Here is a 20,605-nt window from a genome sequence, read left to right as displayed (position 1 = left end):
CACTCAACTGCAAAATAAATGTATGTGGAGTCAAGGAGACGGCTGGATGGAATTAAGTCCCTCGGGACCACTGTTGAGGCACTTCCAGGTCTGTCCTGGTATATCAAATACTAAATATCATAGAGTCAGTGTAGTAAAAACCATGCCCCAGGCCTCGTTCTTCTTATGGTTTAGAGTAATAGTTGGAAACAAGGAGCATTCAGTCTTGTAGCCAAAGTGAGGCAGCTTTAGAGGGGATTGCTGAGAGGTACCCCTGGATAGCTCCAAACCACCGCCTGGCACGTGCCCTTTGCAGCTGAGCTACGTAGGTTCAAACATCCTCATGCAGATAACACAAGGAACCTGTATTTCTCAAGCTGTTATCCAACGGTGCCAAAACAGAGAAGTTTTCCTGTCTGCTGGGACAGGTCCATTCAGAGCTGCTCCGCCACCCACCTGCAGCTGGGAGCACTGCTGTCACGTCTGACCTCAAAGACAAAACGTTTGGATCCCAGGAGAGAGCCTGCCCACCAAAATGCTGATCTGGATGCCAGCGATTTACCATTTATGTTACGCCGAGCACGAGGCTGTGCTGAGACATTAACAAGGTTTTAAAGATGCACACGCGCCTGTAACATGCACATAAAAAGCTTGTTGATCAGGAGTTTAAAAGATGATGTGCTTCTTTTTAGTAAATTTGTCCATAAAAACATTACTGTCTGGCAAATTTATACGAATCACCTCACACTTACAAACAATAGATTTAAAAAACGTTGTATAATATCTATTTTTACAGTGGTGAAAGCGAGATTGGAGCCAAATTGCTGGTGCCCCTTCAACCACATGGAGACAATTTTTGCAAGAAAGGCTCTGTGTCCACACAGCTGGGGAAATAAACATTCCTGTAACCTTATGTGCTTTCAGATGAGTGATTCTAAGAAATCCTTCCATGTGTGGCATGGTAGAGATACTTATTTATTCCTACAAAGCGTAAGCTGCAGTGAATAATTACTTCTGCAGAAAGGAAAAAAAATGTTTTCCCTTTCTTACAGTTCTTGTATGTGCACTAATTTATCTGACTACTCAGTTTTGTGGCAGGACATCTCTGTCCTGCCAAGATTTAAAATACTCCGTGTTGACAGCATACAATAGTAACTAAATTAAAGAGCACGGTAAAAGTTCACATTATTCATGTTACATTTGCAGCGAGGTATCGTGTAAGTTATTGCAAAATTGTCAGAGTGTAACATACAAGGTAAATGCTCATCCTCACTATTATTTTTCTTTATAATGAAAATGCCTAGGCAGTTATAGGGCTTATTTTAATCTCCAGTGCTTGTAGTTATTTAATTGGCATACACCATAGCACAGGCATTCACTCTATTTAACTGTGAACATTTAGTTTACACATGTGAATTAAGAGCCTTTGCTTTAAGTGAGCCTCCAGTGGGCATTTAGAGTCTATGAAAGTTTTTTCTGGTTTAGTTTAAATCCCATTCATTTGTCCTGGCTGGGCTTCCTTTGGTGGGTGGTGAGCAATTCGGCGAACAATTGTGTTGTGCATTGCTTGTTTTGCTTTTTCTCATCCTTCTCGAGTTCTTGCACTTTTACCTCGTTTTGATTCTGCCCCCGACCCACCCAGGGGAGGGAGCAAAGGGCTGCGTGGTGCTGGGCTGCCAGCTGGGTGACACCACAGGAGGGGACAGCCACGGGACCCAAGGGAATGGCACGGAGCTGGGACAGGGAGGGTCAGGCTGGGTGTGAGGGAAAGGTTCTGCACCCAGAGGTGCTTGGGCACCAGGACAGGCTCCATAGGGACGTGGTCATGGCACCGACCTGCTGGGGTTCAAGAAGTGTTTGGACTTCTCAAGACATAGGGTCTGATTTTGGGGTGGTGCTGTGTGGAGCCAGGGGTTGGACTTACTGAATCTTGTGGGCCCCTTCCAGCTTGGGACACTGAATGATCCTATAAGGTGCAGGCACCCACCCAGGTGCCTGCCCACGCTGTGAGTCCCACATGGGCAGACGTCACCTGCTTTCAAATACAGACCGGTGCCTTAGATCTGGAAAAAGATGTTTAGAGATTAGGACAAACCTCGTTCCATGCTGTGACCTTGGCTTCCTGGAACACACTAGCACCCCGTGCACGGACTCTCCAAGTTCAGCCCCTCTGCTCACCTGGCCAGCCCCAGCCTTCTGCACTTTTCTTTTTGCAGAAGCTGCCAGCCATTACTGACCCCTCCTGATTTCTCCTGCTATTACTTTTCATGTCCTTTCCTGTCGTCTTACCTCACTTTGCATGACATGTCAGATCTTGTAGCTGAATGAAGGGATCTTCCACGGGAAGGTCCTTTGCTGAGGACATCATCCTTGGCGTGGGAGCAGCATGGGAGCAGCAGAATCTGTCTGTGGTCTTACAGTTAGCTCGTTAGCTCAAGGGCAGTACCTCCAAACCCACAAAAGCTACCCGTACACATTAGTCTGCTTTGCAGAATGATGATAAACTCCTTTCTGAAGCCCAAGGAGATGAATGTGGTGATAACATACTCAGAGGATTAGTCCCAGAGTCCCAGCAGTCGTTGCCTAAGACGTCCCTTTATGTCTGCAACACTCATTTCCTACCACACTGCATATTCATTTTCTCCTCCTCCCTCCTGCTGTTTCAGTTTCTGAGGAAACCAAATTTATGTCTTTTCCTAATGCCATGGTCACTTGGTATTTTTACCAGCTTTTTTTTTTTTTTTAATTTAATTCCATTTCCTATCACACACTACATCCCCACCACCCATTTTCTAGTCTTCTGCAAAGAGCCAGGCTATGGCTTGGCTTACATGCCTGGGCATAACTCACCCCCTGTGAGCTCAAGACAAACAAGCTGGTGTCTCCGATCGCTGCCTTACACATGCAATTCCGTGATTACAGCATTCGGGACAGTTCTAGCGAATATTCCTGGCGGTGTGTCATGTTCCTGGAAATGCCCAGTTGCTCAAGTGGGCTAGGGATGGCGTTACCATGGCACGGGGTATTCCTGCTGCATCTGAAGTTGTAATGTCTGGGGTCTTTCCTCTAGGTCATCACTGACAATCACCATCAGCACTTTCATTAGATAATGGTTCCTGAAAAAGTCATTGGCTGTGGACAACATCATACTTTCCTCTTCCAATCATTTTGTGCTTTTTCTATTGGTATATTTGTTTCCCTTGGCTGTGAGCCACTGTCTGCTTCCTTGGTAATTTTGATATACGTGTGTTTTTATGGAGTTCATATTCACCTTCTTTTACTTCTCCTCTGAAGGTACATTTTCTTTGCTCTCCTTGTCATTATGGAACAGAATAGACTGACCTATCCCGTATTAACATTTCTCCATTAAGTCATTTTTATATTATTGTGGTCTCAACCTCCTCTTCATGTGTTTATGAAAATGCCCTTTTGCTTTGATCACGTACTTGGCAGATTGTGACTTATCAAATTTCATTTTGTAATATTTACTTTTCCTTGTTTTTTGGGCTCTGACTGTGCTTCTCTTCCTCTGCCAGCTTTCAGTTTTGGGCCATCTTTCATGCCATCAGAATACTTCCAAATAATAATCCAAACAGGCAAAGCAATCCCTCTCAAGAGGGATTAACTCAACTGTATAAATATATTGATGAGCTCTAGTGGTTTTTTGTTTGATTGTTTGTTAAAAAAAAAAAAAAAAATCACTCACAACATGTAAAAAATAGATAAACATAACCCACCTGTTATTAAACATTTTTTCACACAGAGGCTTCAGTGGCATTACAGCTTCTGTTACTTATAATGTAACTGATAGAGATTCATTTGATTTTTATCTTGCTGAGAAAGAACTGACAGTAAATATTACCAAATACCACTCCCAGACACTGAAGCAAATATCAAAATGGAAATACATGTGGAAAACAAGAATTTCTTGCCACCTGAAGATGAAAAGGTAGAAAGAGAATTCTTGTTGATCTAGTGAACAAGTATGTCTGCAGGACTCTTTTTTCAGTGTAAGGGGTCCTGCTACAGAAAGTGCCTTACTGGCACATGAATTTCTACATTTTATGAGGGATATACATGAGCAGACAGTTTTCAAAAGCTTTGTGTTATCACAAACCCCATGTAGCTGATTCAAGTGACAAACCTGATCTGCCTCTGGGACAAAAGCAATATGAATTTTCAGTCTGTAATGTAGCATCTTTATCTTTTACAAATTCATCCTGCAGAAAAAAAAAAATAAAATGTATCAGACAATGTTCTTGTTTGATATATTGACAAGATTGCCACAATGGATTTTGCTAATAAAAATAGGCGAATTTTTGTCTATTCCTTACTCAAGCTTTTTTTTTTTTTTTTTTTTTTTTTTTTTTTTTTTTTTTTTTTTCCCATATATATGTTTCCCTACAGGTGGGATATGTGTGGGTTTTGACCTTCAGTTGTTTGCAGAACAGCTCCGGAAATTTTATATGCTGCCTCCCAAGCACTGCCTCCTGCATGGTAGGCAGCGTAAGCAGAAGGAGCGGGGCTGGCTGTCATTCCAGAAACTGTCTGCAATGTCCTCTCTGAATATTCACAGCTGCATCAAATCAAAAATCAATATCACAAATTTAGAGCGCTGTAATGAATCTGTAGTGCTGAATGAATCATCTTCCCAAATAGCCAGAATGACACATATCTTACCCAAACTTTACCGTATGTCGAATATCTACACTTTGATGCAAGACTTTTACTGCCTGCACACTCATGCTGGGTAAGCTCATTACTTGGAATCCTTTGCACCGAAATCCAAGGAAAACAATAAAACACACGAACTTTTAATTTGCTGCTGAAACATAAAGAATAAAAGATGGAAAAGAATAAACTTTTCTGTCACTTCAAAATAAAGTGATTTTTTAGAGAAACACTAATTTTGGGTCAAGTTATCATTTGGTTTGGTTTGAAGTACTTCATTTCAGGTTTTAAATGTTTTTGTCATGAAATATAAGTTATCTTCTAAAACATCTGAAATGAAAAATCAAATGGTCTCATTTTGAAACTGTAAAAACAAATATTTGAACACTTTTAATATATTTTCTTAGTTGCCATGACTGTTTTTGCCCATATTTATTAACAGTTTTCTCCTCCCTAAAGCTGCTAGTGAGTTTTCTATGGGCAAAGTATAAAAATACACATTCATGTGCTGTATTCTAAAGCTGTCTTCAGCTGTGAATACCATCACAATGGAGGTTTTAATGTTGATTTAACATATAACCACGATGACTTTCAGACCTGAAGCAGAGTATCAGGGAATATGGTCCAGATTTTTAAAAGCCAGACACAGTAAAACGTCTTCAGCCAGAATCAGTGGTGTAAAAATAGTGTTAAAAAAAAAAAAAAAGAACACTCCAAAAACTAGACAGAGCTCTTAGAGGTAGCAACACTGCTCAGAACCGAGCTAGATTAGCAGCTGCTGTGTCTTTATCTTCAAAAGAGTGCTATGTGTGCATGAGTACAGGAAGAAATTGTAATGCAAGCTCATCCAGAACAACAAACCCAGGGTAATTTAAAAATAAAAACAGAAATATAATTAAAAAGAAAAAATCGTGAAATTTTTTATATATTCCTTGGAGAACTGGCCCATGGAAATATCTTTGTGGAGAAGGTAAGTGGGATTTCCACAGGAGAATAAGAGACAGCCGTTAGTCAGTTCTTGGCTTCACCCTGGGCCTTTCAATAAGAAAGGGCAGAAGAAAATGAATTACATGCAAATATCTGCAGGCAGTCTATTCAGCATTCTGCAGCTTGGGCTCTGCCAAAAGACTTAAGGACGGAGGCAGTAGATGGAAAGAGAAGCTACGTTCTCTAAAAATGTGAGCTTTTCGTTTTTACTCACCTAATTCTCCCAGTCAGGTTCGGTTTGTTAAAGCCTATAGAAGATAATACTTAGAATATTGGTTCATAATTTAGTAAATCCTGGGGCTTGTGTGAACTAGGAATTGAGACAAACTGACCAAAACACTGGTGTGAATAAACTAAAACTAATGCATTCAATTGTCATTAACAATTTTTCAGGCAAAATGACCTTCCTTCCCCGTTTAGAGTTCTAAGCTTTTCCAGCTATATGTCAAGGCCAAAGCTACATAATACTGGGATTACTTTACTTCCAGAGATATCTGCTACAAAAGCAGTCACCACGCTTTAACTTACGCATATTTACTTTTTAATTTAGCTCAGCTGTACCGTGGCTTTCTATTTAAGACAGCATCTTAAATCTCAGTAAGTGTTTCCTTCATGAAGCATGGTATGTATTAAATAATTGCTGGAAATTAATTAAGGGAGAAACTTCAAAATCTCTTTCAAAAAGCATTTCTGGAGAATAAGGCACTTACATAAACATTCCCCAAAAGATTCCCTAGATAGACTATTCATTAGAGGCACCAAGAAACCCTGCTGAATACAAAGTCTGGCAAGAAGCAGAAAAGATCCTTTTTTCATCTCAGAATCTGTCACTGAGGCCAGAGGCACACCCCAGAAGCACTGTGCCCTCTGCTCCAGCCTTTTCACGGCCACTGGTCAGCCCGTCCCTGCTCACACCTGGGATTGTGGAGGCAGTGGGTTTTATTCCTAAGGAATACAAACAATCCACTTCTAGCCATTCGTCACAGAAAACAGAAGGAGAGAGTAACACTGCTGACAGGGACATCTCTTCTACTCCCTCTTCTACCCCTCCTTCCCTCTCATCTATGTCCTCTCAGTTAAAAAGCCTTGCATGCTAGAATTTGTTCTGCCTATGTAACCCGATAATCCGCACTGAAACACTACCAGCGTTATCTGAAAGAAGCATTTCATTAACATGCAGTGATTTACAGCCCAAGAACTGGCATGGGATTCAAGCCTAACAACATGCATCCTTGATGATTTCTTCTTCATTGTTTGCTTTCTAGCAGTCATGCTGGGACTATTTACTAAACCACTGCATTGCCTCATACTACTGTGTTCTGGGACACACATCTTAGAGAAGCTGAAACATTCCCAAGTCCTCTTGGACACATACCAGAATCTTTCCTGTAAAGAATGTAGATTGGTATAGAGTATTTATTTCACAATTTGCTGTTGTAAATTGACTCATACTCTTGTAAGAGGCAAATATTTGACACCTGAAGGTGCTGGATGTTCATTCTCAGGTGCATTTCTCCCTCTTGCTTTGCTAGAGCTAGGACTGAAAAAGCACAATTTATTTATTATTATTTTTGGTGATGCTTAACATGTAGGGCTCTTGAAACAAAATCTGCAATCTCCTCTGTGGCCCTGAGGCTCTGTGCACCACATCAGAGAACGAAGCTGTGTTTTGTTGAATGCTTTAAGCCATGCTATGCTGGCAGCACCACTGAAATAAGCTGTCGTTCAGCCCCAGTGAGCCTACTGATCCTGCTCCATGCCACCCCCTCCTGGGATAGCATGCTAGTTTTTGACCACAGGATAAACTGGATCAGAGCAAAACCCAACCCAGCTAAAACACAACTTTTTCCAGGGTTAGTTTTTAAGCTGGTTCATTTCCTACTCCATATTGCCATGTGGCTGCACAAGCTCTCAGGACAGGGCAGAAATGAATGGCAGGGGTAGATGGGGCAGCTTCTTCAGAGCCACCACCACCTGTGTGTCCTTTGTGTCTCGTTGGCACCAACTTTTGAAGAACTGCTGGCTTTGGTACCTGAGCAGTGAGATCTAGAACTATCTGCATGACAGAGCCTCCAAGGAGGGCTATGAAGATGGTGAAGGGTCTGGAGGGGGAGATGTGTGAGGAGCGGCTGAGGTCCATGGGTTTGTTCAGCCCAGGTTATTCTATTATTTAATGTGTCTGTGTGCCAGTGTGTGGACAGAATGCGTGAGCAGGTCCTTCAAGAAGAACCTGAAATTTGATTTCTTGTTTCTAGATACCAACAGTCTACAGAATACACCAATTTTCAGACCCTGTAAATCTTGAGGATAAGCAGGGTAGACATCACTATGCCTCTTCTAGCCAGGTTCTGAAAGTAAGCACAAAATACCCTGGATAGTGCTGGAACATGATTCTATCAGAAAGAACCATCCAAGAGCCATTGGAACTCCTCAGTGGTTGAATCCAACTTCTTAGCAGCAAATAGCTGAAAAAGTCCAAACTGCCAACACTAAGATGCCACTAGACCTGCCTGGAAAACAAGGCTCCTTTGCAGCCAGGGTACCTCAAGGGTCACGTAGGCACACTGAGCAGGGTTTTCACGATCACAGTTATGATCTAAGCACTTAAATTCTACTTTCTTCTTCGGATCTATTTTAACTTAAAAAGAACCAACATACTCTCCCTCTGAAGATAATGCCTTCAGATTCTTAACAGCTACTGAGCAGAAGCTGTGGCATGGTCAACTTGTTTTGGTACAAATAAAAGGTAAGATTATGGCTATAAACCCTCTTCCAGCTTAATCAGAGTATATAGATGCTATAGATGAGCCCTAATCCTACACGGCCAGAAGGATGATGGTTTTCTTTTGAAGTTTCTAGTTCACACTTCTAGGCTCATCAAGAGATTTTCAGATTTGTAAAGAATGAGTTTGGTATCAATGCAGACAGCTCGGAGAAATCCTGAGTTTTAAAGCTTCTTGTACTCTATCCTGTATTTTACTCCTTTATTTTCCCCTTTAGCTAGATTCTTCAGAGTTTTGAAGTCAATGCTTTTCCCATTAGTCTGATTCATATGCAGTTAACACTGTGAAAATCAATTAACAGATCAACTCAAAGTCAACTCCATTTTCAGTTAAGGGACTTGGTCCAATTCAGTATTTCCAATAAATTTCCTTCCCAAAACAAGCACAAACACACTGTTCAGCTCAAATCCCAAAGCAGGACATGCGAGCAGATTGGATTTGCTGCATTCCTTGGTGTTCAGAGAAATAAGGCTCTTTCAGATCTGTGGTGACTTCCCAACATGACCATGGTTACTGGAGGACAGCCTGCCACTCTGACATTTAAATCTAAAATCTGATGTACTTAGGTCATAACATAATCACCTCCTCCTCCTTGGCTACTCCAGCTAAACCTCTCCCTTTTACTCATCTCATTAGTAACCAGCTTTGTGTTTACAAAGCAATAGTAAACATAGTTATCCATTGTCAAGGCAGAAAAATAATAATAAAAATCTCTTGAATACAAGGTCATAGTTTCATCCACCGACCTTAAAAACAGATAAGGACATTTGAAACTGTCATAATAATTACCTTATTGGTAAAACTCCCTCTGAATTCAGTGGCATAAGGTGACCGCTGTCCAAGCAGGGTGCAATCCAAAGTTCCCGTTGCACAGCCAAGGAAAGCAGCAGCTCTGAAGCCCCTGAGCTGCCTGTTCCTGCACAGGCTCCCTCAAGTGCGTATGAAGAACCCAACCAATTTCACTGCCACGCTCCATTACTGTACAGATATTCCTGCATTGCCCTGAAAGCATCATTCCAATTTCGAAATGACAATGCCAGCATCTATTCTTTGTCTGTTTGGCATATTTGGAATTTCTGAGGATTAATTTTTTTTCAACCATCAACTGACAACAGCCAACTGACTGCTCTCCATACAAAATACTTTGGCCAACGAGTACAAGTCTGGTTGCAGTTCTGAGGATAATATTTAAAAGTTAGTCAGCTTAGCCTTAAAGGAAACCTGACGGTTTTTTTCCTGAAAGCAATACACTTTCTTCTTTTCTTGGCCTAGAACATAGACATTGCCCAAATTTTATTCATGTCTGCATCACATCTGCTATGTGTATCTAAATGGAGTCTTGAGCTCAATCAGCTGTGTCCAACTGCTTGGCTACAATCTTGGATGCATTGTGTGTTCCTGAATCCAAGGGTTATTAATAAAAGACACTTGTGGCATTTTTTTTTTCTTTCTTTTTTTTTTCCCACTTCCCCATGTTTAAGCATACACATTTTGTATCTTCCACCTGACAACTCCTTTCACGAGTTCAGTCTGTCCCATTGACACAGTCTGCAGAATGAAGCGAGCCACAGCAGCTCTCTCAGTACATGACTTTTCGTTACCTACATGAAGAAGGATCTCTCAGGAAGCAAAACCTTGTACCCTCCTCTCCAAGGAAAAGCCAGTGGTTTCTTTACCTCAAACTGATTGTCATGGAAATCTAATCCTTTTTCTTTTTTTTTTTTTTTCCCTTAAACTCTTCCCTGAGGTCTCATTAGAGAATGAGTGCCAACTGCCTACAACAGATAAGTAATTTCACACCAGCCCACATTTCCTGGCTTCTCTAAGTTGACTTCCACATTTGCTGAAGCTCTCCTCTGCTGTCCCTATGCTGGCACTAGCAGGTGTGGATGCAGGTCTGGGATCTGATCTGGCCAAAGCTGGGGACTTTTTGAGGGGGAGAAAGGGAAAAAATTGTCCAAGTGATGCTCCAGTCTGACACGCCAAACTTGCGATACAGCCAGCCAAGGGACTTGAAAAACACTGACAGAGGCTTTAAACATTTACTGAATGAATTGGAGTTGGCTAGAGACCATAAATCCCTTGTTGCCCGGTTCTGTGAGTCAGCCATTCATAATTTTTATGCTTATGGAAATTTATATACTGAGGGGTTTATAAAGCAACCGTGCTCCTGCAGCAAGATGAAGCCTTCAGCTTGCTGAGGGAAGGCTCTGGCTCATTCCTCGGACCCAGGATGAGGCTGCTGCCCTCCTCTTGGTTTTCAGAGCCCAAAGTTTTCCATAAGTTGTTTTTAAGCCTGCTGCATCCCTCAGCAGAGGGTTATTTCTGTCCCTGGATGTTTACACCTTTTGCCACCGCCTGGTAACCCAATCTTTATAAATCACACACATGCTTCCAGAGAAGGTGGTTGGGAATAAACAGCTAAAAACACACTTTCAGCAGAATTATGTCACAGTTTGTGGCCGCCCGGTCCTCACACGTCCCAACCCTGCCCTGCCTGTGCCCGCGGGGCCGGCCTCCCGGCGGGCGGGGAGGAGGAGGAGGAGGAGGAGGAGGAGGAAGGTGCCGCCTTCCTCCACGTCATTTCGAGGAAGAGGACAGCCCTCGGGGCCGGACAGGCGGCAGGAAAGAGAAAGCGAAAGGCAGAGGGACAGGGACAGGGAAAAAGACAGGGACGGAGGAGGCGCGGGGGGCTCGGCGCTGCGCGGGACCCGGCTCCCCTCAGGTACCCGCGGCCGCCCCACAGCGCCGGGGCCCGGCTGCCGCCGAGCTCCGTCCCTCGGTGGGCCGGGGAGGAAGGCAAACCCCGACCTCAGGGCTGGGCTGCCCCTTGTTCTCCTTCTCCTTGAGCTCCAGGGGAGGTGGGTGAGGCTGGCTGCCGGGGGGGAGAACCCCCCGGAGGCGTGGGGGTGCGCCTCAGTTACCTCACTTAACTTCATCCGACCCTAACCTGAGGGTTACACCTCGGTAAATGTTGGTTTCGGAGCACAGAACAGACTGGGACACTTGGTGGCTAAACGAAGGTGGCCTCAGCTTCCAGCCTCCAGCAGGTGCTGTGGTGTTACACAAGCACTGGGCGCAGGATTTGGGGTTATGAGCGCTAAGCGGGGTCAGGGCGCTGGTGCCCACCCGCACTGGCATTTTTGGGATGTTGTGGGCACCGTCAGCACCCGTGGTGCAAAGTCCTGGTGCTTCCCTGGCCTAGGTTTGCTTGAGAACTGGTGTGCCTTCATGTCTATCTATCTGCAGATAAATGGTCTGTGATCGTCTCTAAATTCCTTCTCATATGCCCCCACAAAATCTTGTGGCAACAGGTTCCAGGTGTTACGCTATCAGCTCTGAAAAAAAAAATAAAGAAAAAAGGGTATTTTCATGTGCTTTAAGCAGATTTAAGTGTTACACCCCTTAATCACAGAGCATGCATAACAATATAGTAACACCATATGGAGCAGAAAGGTAACACAAGTTTCAGTCCTGAAACTTAAGTCGTGCAATATAGAATTCTTCGTGTACATCTCCGGTTTTTAGGTGTAGTGAGGAAGGAGGCTTCAGATACCCAATATATATAATTTTTTCTTTTTTTTTTTAATTTATTTAAATGTCGTATCATTTTATCCCAGCAGAGCTTACGGTATTTCATTGTGGACTATTTGCTACAAAAAGAGCCAATACATACAATTCTTGTAATTGTTTTTTCTGTTCCCTCAGGTTTCAATGGATTTATCACTGCTGCCTTTAAAAGATAACGATTTTGTAAGTATTTCCTGATGTGTTACCTGGTAAAGTCTGTATTTGATAATAGGATCTCTGAACGGAGATTTGTGCCTGGACTGCTAAGACAGTGCTTCTTAAACTTCTTGTCTCACCTTCTTCCATCCTTTAATACTTTGGACATTCCTCGTCCTCTCCATCCCCACTTTAATAACATCTGAAATTCCAGATGTCAGTGTCCAATATAAATCTTTCCGCAAACCTCATACCTCAGGGCTTCCCTTTCTCTTTCTTTCCTAACTGGCTCTTGTCTCCATAGGGAGAGTCCCGTTCCAAAGTGTCTGCATTACAGACTGTTAGAATTTCCTTGTCCTGCCTCGTCTGCTCATCTGTTTCCATGGAGGTTTCTTAGGGGAATTTCCTTTTTCCTGGTGCCTCCCTTCATCCAGTTCTTGCAGCATGGCAAGTGGTTTGGATGGGACTTTCCCTTGGATTTCTTGTGTTCTCTTGGTATTTTTTTCTTTCTTTGAGGTTGAAAACTGTTGCAGTTGAGCATTTTCCATAACAAAGCATTTTCCATAACAAACAGGCATCCTTTCTTATCATTTTACAGCTGTTGAACGTGCATCATTCTGCAATCCTGCACTCAGTCCCTTGAGAGAAGGAATTTTTTTCCGGTTCTAAGTTATACGCAGATGGGGATTTCCCTGTTGCTTAATAGGCATTTGAAACTGGACAAAGTTGTGGAAAAAAGAATATTTTATGTTTTATTGCTTTTCGGAAAAAAAACAGAATTAGCAAGAGAATTAACTAGATTATCTAACAGGCCTTTTCCATGTCTAAATTTCATGGTTCACATTCAAGTTTTATGTAATCTTAAGTAAAAGGGAGGGATTGTTTCAGCAGGTCTCTTTGGATTTTTTTTTCTTTTCTGCAGAATATTGCAGTCATAGAAACAAAACAGAACAGAGAATATGGGCTCTATCCCATTGTAATTTCCCCGTGCTTCTGAACTTCTGCCCTGAAGGACTTAAAATCTAAAATTCCTCTTTTATTGCCTTTCCCACCTGATGTTACCATTCATTGTCTAACCTGCCTGAGCTTGGAAACATCCCATTTTGCATTTTTTTTTCTCTTTAGGCTTGTATATTCTTTTCACATCTTCTTAGAGAAACTGCTGAGAAAGCTTACAGATAAACCTTTGCAGGTTTGGGGGGGCTTAACTCCTTGTGGAAGAACATACTTTTATGATTTATTAAAATATTAGCCTGTGAATATTTTCAGTTGGATAATTAGAAAATGATGAGTACTGACCAGTTGCTGTTTTCTTATTTTCTTAGATTTTTGTCCTGTCCAGCCAATTAAAGTAGTTCACCAATTTAGACTAATTGTCTGAATGTGTTTTTTTTTTTTTTTTTAAATAAAGTGGCATATGCTATCATGTGGCATGAGGATACTAGAAAGACTTAATTAGGAAGTATAGTGGGTTTCTCAAAATGTCTGACTTGCCACGTATCTTGCCTGCACAACTGGAGAAAAACAGGAAATGGGCATACAGACAAAAAGCATTGGACTTTCACTAATGCCCACATTGCAAACTACCGTTGCAAAATGTATTGTCCACCCACAAAGGGTTATTTATTTAAATCCTGAAGACTAATTTGAATTGTTTAGGGTGTCTCAGTTGTTCCCTAATAGGGAAGTAAAATTTTTCTTTTCTTTTCTCTCCAGCATCTGACAACTCCTGATCCTCCTGACACGTCCAAAGATGAGATGGAAAGTCTTAAACAAGAACTGGAGAAATGGAAGGCAAGTTCTATAAAGTGTATAGAATCATGGAAATTAGCTCAAAGATACTTCGAAGACCATTAGTTCACCCTTCTAAATCCAAATCAGCTCTCCCCCTATCATAACCGATGTTTGTCTGACTTGCTCTCTGTTCTTTAATGGTACATACATGCTTTTGTTAATCTCAGTGGTAACTAAACTTGTATGTCTAAAAGAAATATTTATCCAAAGCATTAAAATAAATAAATAAATATAAAGGGCTTAGCTAAAGTTTTGTTTGTTCTTGTAGGGAAAAAAAAATTCTAAGAGTCTTTTTCTTTTTATCATCCAGGAAAGACTTGAAAAAGCTGAAAAATTAAAAGCTGACCTTCAAGTTTGTAAATTAAGTGCTGACGAAGAATATGTTAAACAACAGGATGAGCTGAGAACGCTAAAGGAGCTTGAACGGAACCTTCATAAAGAGAGTATTATGTCTAGGGACACCCACGAGGTATGGAGAAGGCTTACAGCTCTCAGTATTCGGGGAATTGTGAGGGAGGTTTTGGTTAGAGAAGATAAGAGTAGGATTTCCTTTCCAGTTTAAACAGCTTCATCACTTTGCAGAATGTAAGACTAGGCTATTTTACACACAGTTTTTCAATGGCAGATTAAGAACTGGTACAATAAAATAAAACTTACAGTAATGTTGGAAGAGTGAAGGCAGAACTGAGACCTATCTTGTGTAGAAAATGAAGGCAGGCAAAACCACTCTGCTGAGATTCTCCACCAAGAGGTAAGTTTCAGTTTTGTGTGATAAAGAGAGAATTGAATGGGTTGTTTCCACTGCTTCCTCAGATCCCAGCACCTGGTAGATGTTAAAGCACCCAAGGGAATAGCATTTCTTAAGTGACAATAAGCTGGTTTCAGCCAGAAGTTGTCTGAAGATGGCTCTTCTTTCTAGAAATAATTGGTGTGTTACTTCAAAGTGCTGTGTAGTCATTGGTGCAGTAACAGGAGAATTTTCTGTAGGCTGTTGAGGTTGTTTCAGTGAATTTTTGTTTGGCCTGAGAATTGCTGATGAGAAATTAAGGCTTCAATATCGCAAACTACTAAAATATAATTAGTAGGTTAAGTGTAATAATTGAAAGCTGAAACAGTTTCTGCTGTCTACAGATTTTGCTGGAATATCTTCTATGTGTTTAATTTTGCATTTAATATTTTTGTGCTGCAGAAAGAACTTTTTATACTAAAGCAAGAAAACAGCAAACTGAAGAAAGAGATTGAAAAGCTCAAAGAAGACCTTGCAGAATGTAATTCAGAGCTTTCATGGGATAGTAAGGTAAGGTTTGAAATACTTTGCAGTTTTTCTTTTGGAAGGGCACATTTTTATTTTGCCAGTTCTAGACCATCGGGGCCAAGTTGTTCAGCAACCTTTACTGATGTCAATGTAAAATACAGCTTGAAGCTTTATTTTCCTATTTTGTCTGGCAAGATAATGGGAAGAAGGTTAAGGATATGGAAACAAGTACAAGTGTGTGAGTTGCTGAAAACATGAGAAGAATGAAGAAAAGCAGAAAATGGTTAAATGGAAGACACTGGAGTAAAAAAATCACATAGCATTGCTAATTTTCAAGTACTTGCATTTTATATTTCTTGGGTAAGAGGATGGAAGGAAAAATATGTCCATTGGCAGTAGAGGGAACAGAAAGCAAACAGACTCCTAGATAAGATGCTGGTTTTGAAGATACGTGGCAGGAATGCCTCTATTGCTCTGGCTATTTTATCTTGACACAATATTTTTCTTCTACACAGAATTTTATTTTGAAACAGTTATGTAAATGGGGAAAAAAGAGATATCTAAAACTCCCTCAGATCTATTAAAGCAGCCTTTCCTAACCAACATTTTCATGAACATTTACATCTGTGGTAGTTATAAAATACATAGATATTTATGTCTTTATTATTATGATGGTAACATACAAGGCAGTTTATTTGCAGATTTAACATTTCTGTAGAGCAGTGATGCAAGTGGGAAAAAGTAAGTGGTACCATGAATGACTCTGATACTTGAATTTTACAGATTTCACGTACCAAAAGTTTTCTAATCCTACAGATAGGAACACCTGTAGACTTCAACTGAATTTTTGCTGCATAGGGTCAAGTCCAAGTTCAACCAAAGTTAACCAAAGGAAAAAATAAAAAAACAAACCTGAACACATGGACAAGAATTTGAGGAATAGACATGTGCAACAAGTCAGTTAGTTAGCAGTTATACGTGTGTTACCAGCTGTGACTTCAATCTGTGTGACTGTTGAACTTGAAAAATACGTGTATATGGCAACTCAAGACTCTACTGTTCATTTTTCTGTTAGGCAATAATTACATATGTGTTTTTTTTTCTCTATCTTCATTCTGAAATATTAGATTGAAAAAAAGATAGCAGACATGAAAGTGGAGTTCACTCACATGGAAGACACAAAGGATGATTTTCCAGATACCAATACTCGCTGTGTTTTTTCTGTAACATCAAAAATCCCATTCAAACTGAATCAAAACCAGGCACTGCTTGCTTTTGAAGATGCGGAAGGTATGATGCATGTTTTAAATATAAAAAATTAATGTTTTGACAGCAGAATTTGATTACTTTCTTTACTCTGGGCAGTACTTCATTCTGACAGGAGTTACTCTGGTTAAGTCTACATGCATCAGATCCTGGGTAGATGTGAGATGATAGAGGGATGGTGCAGTCTGCAAGTTGCCTGCTTGCCACCGAGATGCCTACTGCTTGGCCTGCAGTCTGCCTGGGCTAGTTAGCGTGGTGGCTAACTCAGCTGTGCAAGTATATTGCAGATGTGAAGCTGGTGTCTGATTCATTTATTGCAGCTAAAATCTAACATTCCTAATAGGCATTCTCTACAGCTGGCAATGATGTGCTTTTTATCCATGGATCCTTAAATAAAATACAGAAAGGCTAGTATTAATGTTTGACACAGTGAGAGCATCTTTTGACAGCGTCTTTTATTCTAAAGGTAGTCAACAGCTAAAATATGGTACTATAACTGGTGAGATTTAACAGACATCGACATGCCTGAAGATGTAGATAATGGGATATGGTTGCCAAACTTACTCATTTCTTACTTACTGATGTAAAAAGAGCTTTTTGCTTAAGAGACTGAGGAATAGTCATGTTTTTATAACGATTAAACTAGGCTTTTCTCCACTGAAAACTTGTTATTTTCCTCAGTTGCCCAGAGACTGATAAAAATGGGTAAGCATTCTCTGCACCTGGACAGAAAAACAACAGATGTGAAAGCAGTGCCTTTTACGCTTGGAATGGGAATCAAATTTGAGGTAATTAACTAAAATATAAAACTTTAAAGATATACGCTTGCAGTACGTAAAAGACTTTATGTTCAGTCTTGTGGGTGTTTTCAATCACAAAATGCACGCGTTATTTTTGTTAGCTCCACATCACTATTTCTGGAAAGAAGATTGATGTTTCAGAAATACCTGAGCTATCAATTCCTGATGACTGGGTGAGAGACAAATTAGAGCTGAATTTCTACAAATCTGAACACGGAGGAGGAGAAGTAGAAAATGTAAAATATGACAAGAAGTCTAGAACAGCTGTTATTACATTCCTCAAACCTGGAGGTATAGTATGTAATAATTTTGTTAGCTGGATGTGCAGGCTGTCTGATCTGTTTCCTTTCCCTTATGTTCTGTGTTAATTTAACCAGTGAATGCAGATAATCCTTCCCTCCTGGGAAGCTCTCCTTCCCAGAGAGTTAAGTAGATCAGGAAAAGATGTGGTTTCACACACATATCTGTAAATATTGTGTTACTTCATCACATTCTTTTTGATCAATCATGACCTGATATGTAGCTTTTCAGCTTTGTTTCTATTTTAGCTTTGTCAAAAACTTTTTTTTTTTCCTTTGCATTGCTAGACGCATATTGTGAAGAGAAAGTTAGGAAAATGTGTTTGATTTTTAGCTCTTGTTTCATGACAATAAACTCAGAGAAGCATTCAGTTTGCCCAACTCTAGGCATTTTGGTTTAAGTATATGAAATTCTAAAAAGGTTGGTGGAGCCGCCTCTATTTCGAGCAGCTACTTTAGAATTATTTCAGAAGCTTTTGTGGGTATTTACTGATCTTGCTTTTTTGGAAATGCCAAATGAACTTTTTTCAATTTGTATACGAAGAATTTGCAAGTGCTGTCACATACTAGTTCCTAAATCCAAATAAGGAAGATTAGTCTGCTCTTTGATATGCTTACAAAATGCATTTGAGGTTATATTACTGTTATCCTTCTTTTTCTCTGTTTCCATTACAGCAGCAAATGGCTTTGTGAGAAGTACTAAATGTCCTTTCTCTGTAAATGGAAGGCACTACAGGCTTCATGTGTCTCCAAGCACCAACGTACACTTGGAAAAGCTTCAGGTAAAAAAATCTATTTCAGGCTACTCCTTAAACAGAGCAGGTACGTGGGAAACAGGAGATATGGGCAGAATTTTCAGTTCTGAGGACTGCAGAAATTTTTCTGTACGCAGTTTTTGAATCCTAATAGCAAGTGTGCATCTGCACTGTGCTGCTGTGCTGATAATCCTATGTTTTGTAGTGCGAGAGCTATAATTTATTTTAAAAGGGCATGCATGTCTTTCTTTGATTAAATTATATCATTACTTACCATAATGTCTGTGCCAGGCAGGAGGCAGATACTGAATTGTTTGTGAAGTATGTTATTAGTAGGCACAACGTTTTTCCATGTCACAAAGCACTGTCAATGTTCAGCCCTAATGAGAGGCCTTGTTGATAATCTCAGGAGAGATCCTTGTTCTATGAAACACTTGCTCATTCATTTTTTTTTCATTCAGTTGTTTGACCCAAATAGTAACTTCTTTTCCTTTAACACTAGTCTGCTTGCTCATGATATTCTCACTGAAATTGTCTTTTACTTTGTATGAATAGATTATAATCAAGCCAGTGCTGTGTATATAATCAGGCCTTTATAATTAAAGCATCGACTAGAGTTTGTGCACTTAAGAGATATGACATTCTTTGCAGATGTGTGTCATGTATCAGCATTGATTTTGATGGAGTGATACAGTCTATAACCATTAGAGATCCCCCAAACCAGTGTGTGCATTAAGGAGTGTGGGACAAACCAGTTAGGGAGGCTGGGCACAATTTCTATTAAACTCAGCGCTGTATGGTAAAGTTCAGAACTCTTGTTATTTTCAGTGACAGATACATAGCACATTGACCAAAATCTTAAAAGGTAATCAAAGATCCTAGCCCTAGCTGATAGAGAATATGTTTATTTCCAGTATCCGTCAGTTCCTTTAGATGTACTTGTGACAGCTGATGCATAATGCAACTTTCTCTTTCTGTCTTAAATAGCTCTATGCTGGGATTTCTAAGAATTCCATCCTGCTGAAAGGAATTGCAGAGACTGAAGATGACGAGGAAAGCATACAGGACATGATTGAAATTCATTTTCAAAAGCCTAGTAATGGTGGTGGAGAAACAGAGAGAATCAAATATGTATCAAAAGGAGCTACATGGGTTTGCTTTGAGGAGGAGGCTTAGAATGCCAAATGGAAAATGGGACATCAAACTCATGAAGTTCAGATTTCTTGTTTCATCTGAGATGCAGGAAGTTACACCAACACTTCTTGTAGAATTGTGCGTAAATGTTCAGAAATTTATATCTGAAAGAGGAACTGCTTGTCTTTCTGATTTAATGGCACAGACTTTGCATAGAAATTTGTTAAAATGCACTGCTTTGTGTTCCAGATGTTCCTGATTAAAGTCAAGGAAAAAGCCCTTACCAGCACATAAAACTTAGTCTAAGATTTGCGTTTTGGAAACCTGTGTACTTTTACTGATTGGAAAAAAAAAATACTGCTTTTAGCTGTCAAAATGCTATTACTTCCTTGATACTTCCTGTAGGATCTGATCCAACTGCTATTGAGCGTCTCATAAATTAATAGCCTGGTTTATTGTTTAATATTTGTTTCTACAATTACATTTTTGTTCCTTATTTTTCAAATTGAAAATACTACAGTGAAGACTTCACATGATTCTTTAAAACAGATTTCTTTGTAACAGTGCTGGATTAAAAAATCTGATGCTGAACACTGGGTCTGAGGAATTTATTTAGTTGCATGTGACTGGCCAGGCTGCCAGCTCTGTGAGGGTGTGTATTAGACGGGTCATTTGAAAAAGGCATATAGATTTTAGGAGAAATTAATTTTTCAGCATGTAATATCCATCTTTTGTTTCCAGTTTATACTTTCAGATAGGCCTGGCCTTGGGCACCACCAGGAATGGGGCAGCCTGGGCCAGGGCCTCACCTCTGAGTAAAGACTTACATCTCCTTCTTATATTTGATCTAAACCTGCTCTCTGTTGCCTTAAAGCTTTTACCCCTGGTCCTATCCCTGCACTCCACCACTCTTCCCCAGTTTTCCTATAGCCCCCCTGAGGTACTGGAAGGCCGCTCTAACTTCCTTCTGTAGTATTTGACATCTTAGTATGCAGAAAAAAATCACTTTAAGGGAAGCACTGCAAATATATCTCAGGTGGAATTCTGAGAGAAACTTTTAATAGACAACGAATACATACAGGATACTAAAGGACTCCTAGCACCACAGCTGACTGCATTTGCTGTTGGGAGAGATATGTGTGACTGCAGCTCCTCT

General features: G+C 40.5%; 1 protein-coding gene across 1 annotated transcript; it reads left to right on the top strand.

Moving 5' to 3' along the window:
- Window positions 1–11,037: 11,037 nt before the first annotated feature.
- On the top strand, window positions 11,038–20,040 carry NMI (N-myc and STAT interactor). Its single transcript, XM_082762868.1, has 10 exons — window positions 11,038–11,145; window positions 12,129–12,173; window positions 13,863–13,940; window positions 14,251–14,409; window positions 15,130–15,237; window positions 16,323–16,485; window positions 17,143–17,249; window positions 17,363–17,552; window positions 18,236–18,342; window positions 19,303–20,040. The coding sequence occupies exons 2-10, from the start codon at window positions 12,135–12,137 to the stop codon at window positions 19,489–19,491; spliced, it is 1,140 nt and encodes a 379-aa protein (XP_082618994.1). The 5' UTR covers window positions 11,038–11,145; window positions 12,129–12,134; the 3' UTR covers window positions 19,492–20,040.
- The last annotated feature ends 565 nt before the right edge of the window (window positions 20,041–20,605 follow it).

The sequence above is a fragment of the Aythya marila genome, assembly GCF_965140915.1.
Source record: "Aythya marila genome assembly, chromosome: 6".
Taxonomy (NCBI): domain Eukaryota; kingdom Metazoa; phylum Chordata; class Aves; order Anseriformes; family Anatidae; genus Aythya; species Aythya marila.
Note: the sequence above shows the minus strand (reverse complement) of the source record. Positions and strands in the feature narration are given on the sequence as shown.

Bases quoted from the DNA above. Each gene is read 5' to 3' on its own strand.
- NMI (XM_082762868.1), top strand. From the start codon at position 12,135: ATGGATTTATCACTGCTGCCTTTAAAAGATAACGATTTT. The intron at 12,174-13,862 runs GTAAGTATTTCC...TTTTCTCTCCAG, and splicing joins CTTTAAAAGATAACGATTTT to CATCTGACAACTCCTGATCC. The intron at 15,238-16,322 runs GTAAGGTTTGAA...CTGAAATATTAG, and splicing joins AGCTTTCATGGGATAGTAAG to ATTGAAAAAAAGATAGCAGA.